General features: G+C 41.1%; 2 protein-coding genes across 2 annotated transcripts; one reads left to right on the top strand and one right to left on the bottom strand.

Moving 5' to 3' along the window:
* Positions 1 to 219: 219 nt before the first annotated feature.
* On the bottom strand, positions 220 to 3,439 carry LOC138605893 (opioid growth factor receptor-like). Its single transcript, XM_069678351.1, has 8 exons — positions 2,943 to 3,439; positions 2,626 to 2,688; positions 2,443 to 2,481; positions 2,285 to 2,339; positions 1,920 to 1,998; positions 1,768 to 1,834; positions 1,542 to 1,690; positions 220 to 1,442 (listed from the first exon to the last, which is right to left on the bottom strand). Exons 1-8 carry the CDS (start codon positions 3,381 to 3,383, stop codon positions 1,127 to 1,129), a joined length of 1,209 nt encoding a protein of 402 aa, XP_069534452.1. The 5' UTR covers positions 3,384 to 3,439; the 3' UTR covers positions 220 to 1,126.
* A 5,526-nt stretch (positions 3,440 to 8,965) lies between these two features.
* LOC138606380 (potassium channel subfamily K member 15-like) lies at positions 8,966 to 11,721 on the top strand. The gene is made up of 3 exons (XM_069678845.1): positions 8,966 to 9,248; positions 10,751 to 11,328; positions 11,467 to 11,721. The coding sequence occupies exons 1-3, from the start codon at positions 8,966 to 8,968 to the stop codon at positions 11,719 to 11,721; spliced, it is 1,116 nt and encodes a 371-aa protein (XP_069534946.1).
* Positions 11,722 to 11,925: the final 204 nt, after the last annotated feature.

Below are 11,925 nucleotides of genomic sequence, written 5' to 3'. Positions count from 1 at the left end.
TTATTATCTTGTTCAAAACTACAAAAAATTGTATGCTACCAATCCTTAAACATAAGGTAATTTAACTGCAGTTATGCAGATGCACTGATTGTAGATTGTAACTTCTTTTTCAGTTATGAGTAAAGCTTAAATGCAACAATACAGGTACACAGCCACTATTTGACTATATCTTTTAGAATCTACACAAAGAAGTTATGTAAATCTTATCTTATTCAAATGCATAATACAGTATTATTTTATCAGGAATAAATGCAGGAGTGAGAAATCGCTTATCATGTAAGGCACATAGGTACAAGACAACAGGACATACTGAATAACAATTAGAATTACATTTCTTTGTCAGAATCCTGAGCAATCGTTACAGGTTCATCAATTTCACACAATAACAAGGCACTTTAACTGCAGTTGCACCTTTTCTGGTTGAAACATTCATGCAGTTCAGACTATTCTGTTTGTGAAAGTCAAAGATTAAGAATAAAATGCAAGTTCAGTAAACAGAATATTAAAGACAAAAGCATTTGCATAAATAGCTGCTATTTCATTCAGTACTAGTAAAAAACCTTTATATGAACTACAGAGGGAAATTTGAGTAAATTCCTCTTTAGCAATGGATAATTCCTCATGACTTCCCCCATCTCCTCTGTGTTTGCTGCTTTGACCCTGACATTCTCTCTCGGGTTGAATTTTTATTTGAAGGTTTATTTTTGAGTGTGCTGTTTATGCACATTATTGTGATTAATACAACAGTGGGTGGTGGTAAACAGCTGTAAAATATCTTTGAAAACAAAAAAAAGAAGATACAATTTTAGGAACCTTTTGATATCTATTCTATTCCGATATCTTTTTTTGTCACTGAAATTCCAGGGGTAGGTTGACCAACGGCAACACTAATTGTATAATTTCCTGTTCTTGTAGTATATACTGAATAGAATAGGTGTGTAGTATGGATTTGGGGCACAGTAACAGATTCTGCTCAGTGATGGATTCTGCTCTGGCTACTTCATTTGCCTCGTATTTTTTAAATGTGAAGCACTTTGGATTAACTGTGTTGTGTGTAAATTGCTATATAAATGAAGTGGAGTTGAGTTGAGTATTGGCTTCATCTTTACTGCTCAGACTCAAACATTCAATTCAATCCCCTTTGTGGCTCGGACTCTGACCTCTGCCTTGACCACATCATCTGAAGTTTCTTTGGGCACCATACAAACTCATCTTCACGGTCATAGTTCATGTAGGCAAACTTGATGAGACTCCTGCGTTGTACTTTATCTCGAACAGCAAACAGAAAGTAGTTGAGAACACTGTCCTGGACATTTGGAAGCTCTCCGTGGACGAGAGTCTCCTTCAGGAAGAAGTGGACCAGGGGGACTTGGTAGTGAGGGAACCCCAGGATCCCCAGGCACTTCAGGATGCGAGTTATACGCAGGTTGTTATGAGTATTTCTGTCAATGGCAACAGAAAAATGGCAAAAAAAAATAATTACATAGAGGGGCCCTGATACTTTAAATCAACAATGTGTTTCATCAATATTAGGGGGTCACCTGTTGAGGTTGTTGAATCTGTCTCTCCAGTTTGAGGCTCTCTCGACTTCTCCTGTCATCTCATTACACAACTTGATGCCATAGAAATTCAACATGAGCTTGTAAGACTTCAACAAATTTTCCTTTGCAGTGCTGCATGTTAGAAACTCCTGAAGCAAAGACAGAACTTCTGTCAGAATATACCAAGCACTTTGAAATGTGAACTTTGTAGATTTTGGCTGCTTACCTCGATTTCTTCTCTTGTCAACGGGGTGGCCTCATAGTTCATCCCTGGTTCTGGCAGTGGGAACAGCCTTTAAGAGAAAAACAGTATTAAATATTTTAGAAACAGGAATTGAACAGTCATCATAACTATCATCTGTTAATACAGTTACTTACCACTGAATATAGGAGTGTACACGCTCCAGTTTGTCATACATTTCAGCCCAGTCATCATGGAATTTGTTGATGTAGACACCTGATGACAAATTAAAGTCACCAGAACTAAATCAATTTCTAAATATGAAAATGGTTCCGCAGGTTAAAATCAATACAGTGGAAAATACTGAAGACTTTATTTCAAGGGGGCACAATCCTATAAAGGTTTGTTGATGACTGAATTAATCCTCTCTTGAGTAATAGGTGATTATCTTGTTGTGGATTGACGCTGCAGCTACCCTGATTTGCTACATACAATCACAATGTAAAACTTGTTCATTTATGTCCATTATATTCACACAGTGTACTTGTCACAGCAAGCCTACCGTCAGGTTCAGAGGGCTTCGATCCAGTATAGAACTTATAGTTAGGCCTGGCATCCTACACAATGGAACAGAATTGCACTTAGACATTACATTTTAGTAATAACCAAGTCATAGTAGGTCATATGACCACACTGCCATTATGTGTGTAGTCTACTTACAGACACTGGATTATTCCAGCGTCGGAACCTTGTCTGGGACTGTTAGGGATAAGAGAACAATGTGTGCCTGTTTTATACTTACACATGGGAGACTGTACAATATGTTCAGTTGGCTATGTAGGTTAGGTTGGTGTGTGTGTGTGTGTGTGTGTGTGTGTGCGTTTATGTTTGTGTGTAACTTACAGGGTAGTCATGCCTGTAATTCTGCATGTCTTTTGAGGCGCTTTCAAATCTTCTGAACTTGTGCTGGCAAAAATAAAATTATTAAGGTCAGTTTGTATTCAATACATTTAGTGGTTAAAGAAGGCCTAACAACAGACATTGCTTTTGTTTGCCAAGTCACCTATTTAAAAATAAGATAATGGAAAGGATACTATCTTCCAAACAAAAGATGAAGGAAATTATGGAATAAAAAGACACTCGTAAAAACTTAACCAAGAAACAGTTCTGTTGGAAACAGGCTAGAAGCCCTGCACGCAGCACGGCTTTGGGTTACTCACAGATGTGGATGTTGGTGATCGCCAGGTGCATTCCTCAGGCTCTTCAGGCAACTCCCAGGTTGAGTCATATTCACAGAATAACTCATCTGTGGCCTCAACTCGATATTCCTTTCTGTCAAACTCATCTTCATGCTCTTCATTACATCCTGGCGCCTCGTCGACGGGCTCTACGTCGAGGGCTGCGGGCCTCTCCTGAGCCTCATGTTGACCCTCATGGTTAGACTCCTCGTCGACCTCTGGAAGAAACCCCTCTGGAAGTTTCTCGCTTATTTCAGGCTCATCTCTGCTGCTCCTTTGGCCCTTTAGCCAGCCTATAGCTGAAGTAGTATATCCAGCCAGTGGACGAAGCGCTGGTTGAATCCAGCGCAGTAAGAAATACAGTGTACGCCAGAACCAGTCAAGAGCAGCACGAGAGAGACGGTTAAAGCCGAAACAAGCCATGATAAGCTCAACTGTCAACCGAGGCGAAACAACTGTCACAGAGCTCTAAGGTGCGCTTTATTTAGCCCACTGCAGGCTACAACAAGCGATAGTCTGTTTCACTTTCATTTTCTCTGAACTGCTCCTCACTCTCTTTCCAGAAAACGGAAACTTAACCCACTCCCTGAACTAGGCAAACAGGTTTATGTTGCTATCGATTTGAGTAAAAACACAAGTAGGCTAACGTTACTGGGACTAATGAGAAACAAACATAAATAGGCCTGCCACTTTATTCTCTGTGTGTGTGTGTGTGTGTGTGTGTGTGTGTGTGTATATGTGTCTGTGTGTGTTGGTATTTTGAAGGTCACCAGGCATTTCCCCTATTTGTGTTTAACATAAATCTAAACACTTGTTATTTTTGTGCTATTTAAACAGCCGTCAGAACCAAGACACCCAAAGGGTTCCACTTTTACTCAAGTCCAAATTTAGGGCTGTCATGGGGAGGAGTGGTCATAACAGAGTGGCAACGGTACAGTAGTGTTGTGACGTTAGTAACGATCCGATTCTTTTGAACGGCTCGTTGGTGCGAACAACGGGAACAGAGTCAAAGGTGAGAGCCGTTCTTTTTATAGTTGTGCCCAAATTTCACTGCCTGCTGTACCCCAGATCCACTCCCCTTTATGCCAAATTACCACAGGCAGCATTTTTCAACTGCAGTTCTGTTACACTAGGTCACATGCAGCAGAATCATGTCACCACAACATAGTGCCGACGGTGAGCAACATTATAAGCCTCTGCCGAGTTTGTTTTTTTTTGACATCTCTGTAGTCATACAGAGTGAAATAAACATAAATTGTTGGCAAATCAGTGTCGTGATGAATTGTTCCTACATTATTCTGCTGTTTCCTTTTGAATTTCAAAAGCGCATAATTTTAAATATGTGTGTTGACATGGGAGAATAGAGTGCGGGCATGTTCGCGAGTCTGACCACTCTCTCACCTCAGATCTTATGGCTCCCTTGCTTTCCGAGAGCCGTTCAAAAAGACTAGCCATAAGGTCCGGCTAACACTAGTATACAGGCAAATGTGACACCATTTATAATCTAGTGTCATTAAAGTGCATTGGACAACACAACCTTCTGTCCCTATGAAACTTCAATTAAAATTAAATTTATTTACACAATAATAATCATGTCATTTTAATGTAGGCCTGGGGCTCTTGAATTAAAAGTTGCCCAGAGATAAGTGATGGATAATGGTTTTGGATTGCAACATTCTTAGGTATTCTAATAAATAAGCTATGTGGTTTGACTCTAAGGCTATCCACTTATTTAAACATAAAAAAGACCTTAATTTCATGTAGTTCATTTTCAGGAATTGACATAAGCCATAAATTATGCAGACAATACATTGAATCATTTGCATCCCATTTACTTATTAATCAATTAACCCTAATTTGAGGTGAAGCCCTGAGTTTTTACATTAATGTATACACTTGGTACAAATGAGGGATTTGCAAATAACCCATTAAAACTGCATGTACTACATTGCAGTCCATCAGTTATTCCTAAGTATGGGACAAACCTCCTGAAAAAACTAACTGTGAAATTATTCGCTACCTCAAAAATACCTCAGAACACCTTCCTTTATAATTAAAAGATATTTCAAATATTAACCTTATTGACTTCTTTTAAATGGTGGTGCCATGTTCAGCGCTGTCGCCTCACAGCTAGAAGGTTCCCGATTCAAATCCAGGTTTTCTGTGTGGAGTTAACATGTTCTCCCTGTGCATGCATGGGTTCCCCCTCATGCATTACTCTGGCTTCCTCCCACTTTTCGCAGACATGCTTGTTAGGTTCATCAGTGACTCTAAAATTGCGTATAAATTATACATACATATATATATATATATATGTATATATATATCGTATATATTGTGTATATGTGATTGACTGGTGATCATTCCAGGGTGTACCTCGTCTCTCGCCCAATGACAGCTGGGATAGGCTCCAGGTACCCCCATTCCTTAACAGCATAGATAATGGATGGATGGACCTGCAGGTATGTAAATGTACTAGAAAGAAAAGGCCACTAACTTTATTGAGTCAAAAAACTGCTTTTAATTGGCAAAAGTGTGCATCATTTAATTCAACATGAGCATAAAACTGAAAGAAATCTATCATGACCTCTTTTTATAGATGAACTGTTCAATTTCTTCCAACATTTCAGGTGAACTGTCCTGTTGTTACCGATCCATCTGGATAGTCACTAATCATTTCAACATTACAACAATAATATCAAAAATATCATTCTGATCACCAAGACAATGTTTGCAAAAATCAATTAAAGTTATTGTTAAAATTGTTATAATCATAATTCATTGTTTATGCTTTGACTTGTTTTCCTTTCTAATATTTCTGGCACCTTAAAATGTGTGCATCAAAGCCGAGCCCCTCTGGAACACTCACAGGAAGAAATGACCCTGGTGCCGAAACATAGACAGATTTTTGTTATAACTCTGTGATCTTACACAGAAAATGACACAATGACTATAATTTCAAAAAACAAAGACTGCAGTCAGCTGCAATTTACTGTCATTTGAGAAAACAATGATTCATATTGTACAAAAATCAACACTTTTTTACAGCAGGTGCTGAAAACAGAATGAGGCCTCTCCCTGCCCAAGGCTCATAAAGCTCAAAGGTCTTTTCACGTTTGCAGCGCGATATAAGCCTGTTTACATTTGTGACTGATGACTTCTTACCAAATAGACATCACCCTGCATGTTCCTATAAATATATTTGAAATTAAACAGGCTTTAAGATGAATTTGGTATTCATAACATAGCCGCTCTGCACTACAGGATCATCATAACGACTGTCTTCATCTCCTCCCTCATCACCCGTTATCTGTTTAAAGATAGCATCGTGTTTGCAGTATATTTCCCCCTCCTCATTTTCTTCAGGGATGGCACTTGGACAGATGAGTGCCTCAACTCTAGCCGGTGGACATCCTGCTCTTAATGTCTTCCTGTGGAAGATAAAGGGATGCATGAGCAGCCCTGTAGAACAGAGAGAGATATGAGATGAATAAATCAGATAATGCAGCATCATTACTCCATGGCTGCAGAGTTGTTAAACCACAGGATCCTCATTTAGAAAGTCACTTGTCATTGGCGGCAGTTGCACAATATACTGCCGGATTGATGCTCCAGCTGTTTGAGACTCTGTAAACTTCTTCTGCTGGTTATTTTTCTCACATATAATATAGAATTTACACAATGAATTGATGTTGAATAACTCTGATGTAAGCTCTGTGTGCTCTCATTGAGTGGACCCTGGCGAGGCCATTATCTCTCAGGGCCTCCTTTCAAAAGGAGATAATTGCTCTCAGTGCCAGTGGAGAGAATCAAGACTGTTAACATCTGCTCGGCAATAGATTCATTTGTGCTTACTAAAGCGGGATAAGGTTCTGTGCCGTTTCTGGAAGATAAAAACACAGTGTGGAGATAGCCATATGTTCTATATGGACCGGAGGCAGTAAAATGTGGACTCTAATGACAGATCTCCGTCTCTTTATGGCTTGCTTTAGAGCATGAATAGGCCCCACAAATTAGAATGCCCTTCTTCAAATAGATGGAAACTTCATGCAGGATATGAAACTTAAATAACTTGCACCATGGAACTACAGCAGACAGCTTATTTTATGGCTGCTCTGCTGTGGACACCATTAGCATGACACTGAGCAAAAACCCAGCAGAGGCGAGTGAACAGCTCAGAGAGGCTCTGTGGAGCAGGCCTCTGAGCTGTTGCACTGATACACACACATCATCTGTGCTGTCTCTCTCTGCGTGTTGAACTTAGTTAATGATGGAGGCTTGCTGGATCACTCAGCGACTAAGTGTGCTTGATAAAGGTCAGCGCTGCCACCGGCTAATGCTTCATCGCTCAGAGTAATACTTTAGCCGAGCGTATTGTGAATACTCCGCACATGAACGCTTCACAGGGCAAAATAATCAAGAGAGTAGAGTCTGGAAAGGCCAGCTGTTTCTGCAGTGCTTCTCTGAGGCAGCCACAGACGCAACTCACACACAGACACTTGCACACTTGTGTATCTCGAAACCTCTCCCAACACTGGATCAGTCATTAACAGCTAGAGAGAGTCACTCTAAGAAAGTTTGAGGGGGACAGAAGCGGGTGATTACTGAGAACCAACATGTTTTCTTTGGCACTGGGGGCTCTGTTACAGTGAGTGAGAGAATAAAATCTTTCTGGGCTCTGATATCCAGCCTGTTATTGATTTTTGGCTTGCTGAAATTCTTTACTTACCCTTTTCTGTCTTTTTCAATTTTGTAAAACCCTCAGTGAATTCAGAAATGCTGACAATCTTACCAAGAAAGATTACCAAGCGTGATAGGCTATATTGAGTAGGCTATTGATCCTCATTGCACAAAAATGCACAAAAACTGCACAAATGAATAAAACAGGAGAAGGAGTTGTCAAAAAAGTTTAGTTATATTTATGCAATATGTTGAAAAGATACCCAGACATGTTTCAATAAATGGTTTTATGAAATGCTCTGGGTTTAAATCCTAATATGCAACTCCAAAAGTTTGTTCGTTTGTGAAAATTCCTAAATTTACATCTACTCCTCTCTCCAGAATTATTATTAGATATGTAAATATTGATAAGTTGATTGATGACTGATAGATGGAATAGTATACTTTACTGGAAAGTACTGGAGTTGTTGATTTTTAAGACTAAAGAAGCTACAAAGCTGTTTAACGTAGGACTTGCCACTAGCTAGCCCAAGCCTCTGTTGAGAGAGGGAGAGGTGGATGTATGACTAATAGGCTTTGTCTTTTCATGTATGAAAATAAATCCCCAAAAGGCAACACAAAGACAGCCCAGAGGTTCACTGACTGAATTAGCTGAGGTTACACTGAGCAGCTAGCTAGCACTTTTAGCCTTAAAGCTCTTGTGGGGAGTTTTTTGGTATATGAAATAGACTTTTATAGCCTAGTAATTTGTATTATCTCCACTGCAACAAGGTTGGTGTCAGACAAAGCTTTCAGGCAGACCAGAAGTACCTTTATTTAAGTTTTCCGCAGTATGGTTTGATAAGTTTACTGTTAAAAGGGGCTGCATGGTGGTGCAGTGGTTAGCGCTGTTGCCTCACAGCAAGAAACTTTCCCTCTTTTGCATCATTCTTTACAGTAAAGTCAAGCAGAAGTTACAATAACTGCATAACACATTTTGAGTGGAGGAGGAAAGACAGTAAAATGTAAATAATAGATACGAAGGCGAATGAGGCCACCTGAGCAGCATTGAGTAGGCTAAACTAACACACCGTGGTCAAGGTGCTGCGCTGATGAGCTCAGGTAACGTGTTTTGCGCCATTTCACCTGATGACACGCTAAAGAAACTACAGGGCTACAATGTCAACACGCGACCTGAAGTCTTTTGCTGTAATCCTAGCAGGCCAGGGGGGCCTCAGTCAGCACGTCAAGTTCATGGGTAACCCTCCTGGAGTCCTCTGTGAGGCTGTCCCTCTGACCAGCAACAGCCTCCCTCCCTCCGCTGCGCGCGCTCTCCGGAGTTGAGGATGAAGACGCAGAACATCAGGACCCTCTCTCTGATCTTCTCCATTGTTTTCTACCTGCTCATCGGGGCCGCCGTCTTTGACGCGCTGGAGTCAGACAGTGAGAGTTCAAAGAAAAAGGCGCTGGAGCAGAAGCTGAACGAGCTGAAGAAAAAGTATGGATTCACCGAGGATGACTACAAAGAGATCGAGAGAGTGGTCCTCCTGTCCGAGCCGCACCGCGCCGGGAGGCAGTGGAAGTTTGCCGGATCTTTTTATTTCGCCATCACTGTTATTACCACAATTGGCAAGTAGCCTACATAACTTACTTAACTGACTTTTTCTATTTATCCGGGGGGGAAAAAAACGACCTGTAGCACTTCAACGCGTGATTGTGTGTTTAGTGCGCTCTTTACGTTACACAAGGGAGACCTTGCATATGGCCTCAAGCATGAGGGACATTTTGGAGAGGAGCAGGTGCATCTTTAAGCCAACATGCTTTTTTCTGAGAATCGAACATTGCTATCGTAGGATTTCATGGTTTCAACAGATTGCCAACCTATAACAGGCCAACTTTATGACACTGTGACGTAAAAAATAAAGATAAAATAAACTATTAGGCTATGGTACAATAACGTTTTCACTTTGGGGGAAAAAATATCAAGTTCATCATGTTAAGTCTCTTTTTAGGTTTTAAAATAGCCTACTGTGTTGCCTCCTCCAGTAGGCCTACTGTGCTTGAGAATTATAGAACATATTTACAAATATATAAAAAAAGAAATGTACAATAATATAAACATTAAGAAGCTATGTTAACATTTCTGTTATGCAGTCAACCACCTCATCTACTTTACATCCATATTGTTATACCCATGCAAATGCGCTCTGTAATGTAGGTCTGATAGCGGCATCTGATGAAAATATTACTGGGACATAAAGTGAGCATATGGATGGAGAGCAGTGTCATGTTGGAGAGCAGGGAAGATACTTGGACATTCAGTACTTTCATTAAGATCATTTACCCAACAAAGTTAGGCTGAAAAGGTCAAAGGAGATTTTATTGGTTTCCCCTTGTTCTGTTTCTGCTGTATTCTGCATAAGGTCGGCCCACTCAGGTGTTTTGACTTGTTATGGCTGGTTAGAACTTATATTTGGTACAATGAAATCTGTTACACTGTTTTATCTGTTTCAGCAGTGTGCAGCATAAAAGCAGCTTCAAACTAATTAGCTGTAGAAAAAGTGAAAAGGGCTTTAATTTCATAAATATGGACTCCAGTCTGTTTTCTTTAGCTGAGTAGTGGGATATTCAAACTATTGCGCTTTGTTTGTTATCTTATCTACCCATCTTACAATTTTATTCATAGCTGCATCAATCCATATTTGGCCAGTAGAGGGCAGAAAAGGATCAAAACAAGCAGATAATGTTGGGCGTTCATCATTTACAGTAGATGCTAGCTTTGGACGGAGAGCATACTGTGCTTTTATCAGAGCCTTTTCTGGAAATTTTTGCTCAAAACAATGAGCTAAGGGAACAGCTATGTGAGATGGCAGAGTTTGGTTATAATTCTTCATTGGTCTGTTACAAAGACTTGTGTGAAGGCAGCTAGAATAAAATAAGAATTCATACAGGTTTAATCAGAGAAAAAACTTTATATGTCAGCTGGGGACATAATTGTTTATGCTCTTAGGAGTGTCTGAGACCTTATGTGCACTGGCTGAACTGAAGATTTAAGGTCTTGCATTAATGAAAACACTAGTAATCTTAATGAGTGTAAATCTTGTGACCTTGGATGTACTGTGACTTTGTAGGTTATGGCCACGCTGCTCCACGCACAGATGCTGGCAAGACCTTCTGTATGTTCTACGCAGTCTTGGGCATTCCTCTCACACTGGTCATGTTCCAGAGCCTGGGCGAGAGGATCAACACTTTAGTCCGCTTCCTCCTGCGCAGAGCCAAGCAGGGCCTGGGCTTACAGGAGACAGAGGTGTCGATGGGGAACATGGTTCTGGTGGGTCTGCTGTCATGCATTAGCACGCTGTGTATTGGAGCTGCAGCCTTCTCACACTTTGAGGACTGGACCTTCTTCAACGCCTACTACTACTGCTTCATCACGCTCACCACCATTGGATTTGGGGATTTTGTGGCCCTGCAGAAGAAAAATGCTCTGCAGAAGCGACCGCCCTATGTGGTGTTTAGCTTCATGTACATTTTGGTTGGGCTGACGGTCATTGGCGCTTTTCTGAACCTGGTGGTCCTGAGGTTTCTCACTGTGAACACTGAGGAGCCTGAGGTGAGACCTGAGGCAGGAGGACCGGAGCAGGAGACCCAGCCTAAGGACACGCAAGTCGAAGGGGAGGTGTCGGCGGCTGAAGCAGAAACTGCTGATGTTGGATACAAAGATGGCGAAGAAGGACATAGCAGCCTGTGTAACCTGAGTCTTCCCATGGAGGGAGGCACCAGCTGCATGAACCTCCTCCCCTCTCCTGTGGAGGAGCGCAGACTTGTTTTAGCCGAGCAATCTCAGCTCTCTGAACCCAGCAGACTCAGCTTCTTCTTCTCCTGTTGCATGTGCTGTGGCACCGATATCTACGACAATCCATCTCTGCCTCACTGTGACCAGGAGGGCGGCCACAGCAACCCTGTCTTTTATAACTCCATCTCCTACAGGGTGGACCAGGCGTCCTGCAGCTCCTGCACCGCATCATCACAGGCGTCCCCCAGCAGCATGGCTCTCTGTCTGGGCAAGAACAATCCTCACACCAGGAGAAGGTCATTATAACTCACTGAACATGTGACCTCAGCTTAAGTGGCCTTTGTTTTGGACTTTTTGTACACACAACAGAACAAATAAAAGCCTCAGATTATCTGCTTGGTGGAGCAAATTGACCTGTGCTTTCCCGGTCATGGATGTAGCATTGTCTGCTATCAGATAAAATGTACTGTTTCATAACAATGACAGTTTATAATGTATTTTTCTACATTA

Source organism: Semicossyphus pulcher, unplaced genomic scaffold (assembly GCF_022749685.1).
Source record: "Semicossyphus pulcher isolate SPU_LCO1_2020_fin unplaced genomic scaffold, fSemPul1.0.p SCAF_3, whole genome shotgun sequence".
NCBI classification, from domain to species: Eukaryota; Metazoa; Chordata; class Actinopteri; order Labriformes; family Labridae; genus Semicossyphus; species Semicossyphus pulcher.
This window is presented reverse-complemented; position numbering and strand designations above follow the sequence as displayed.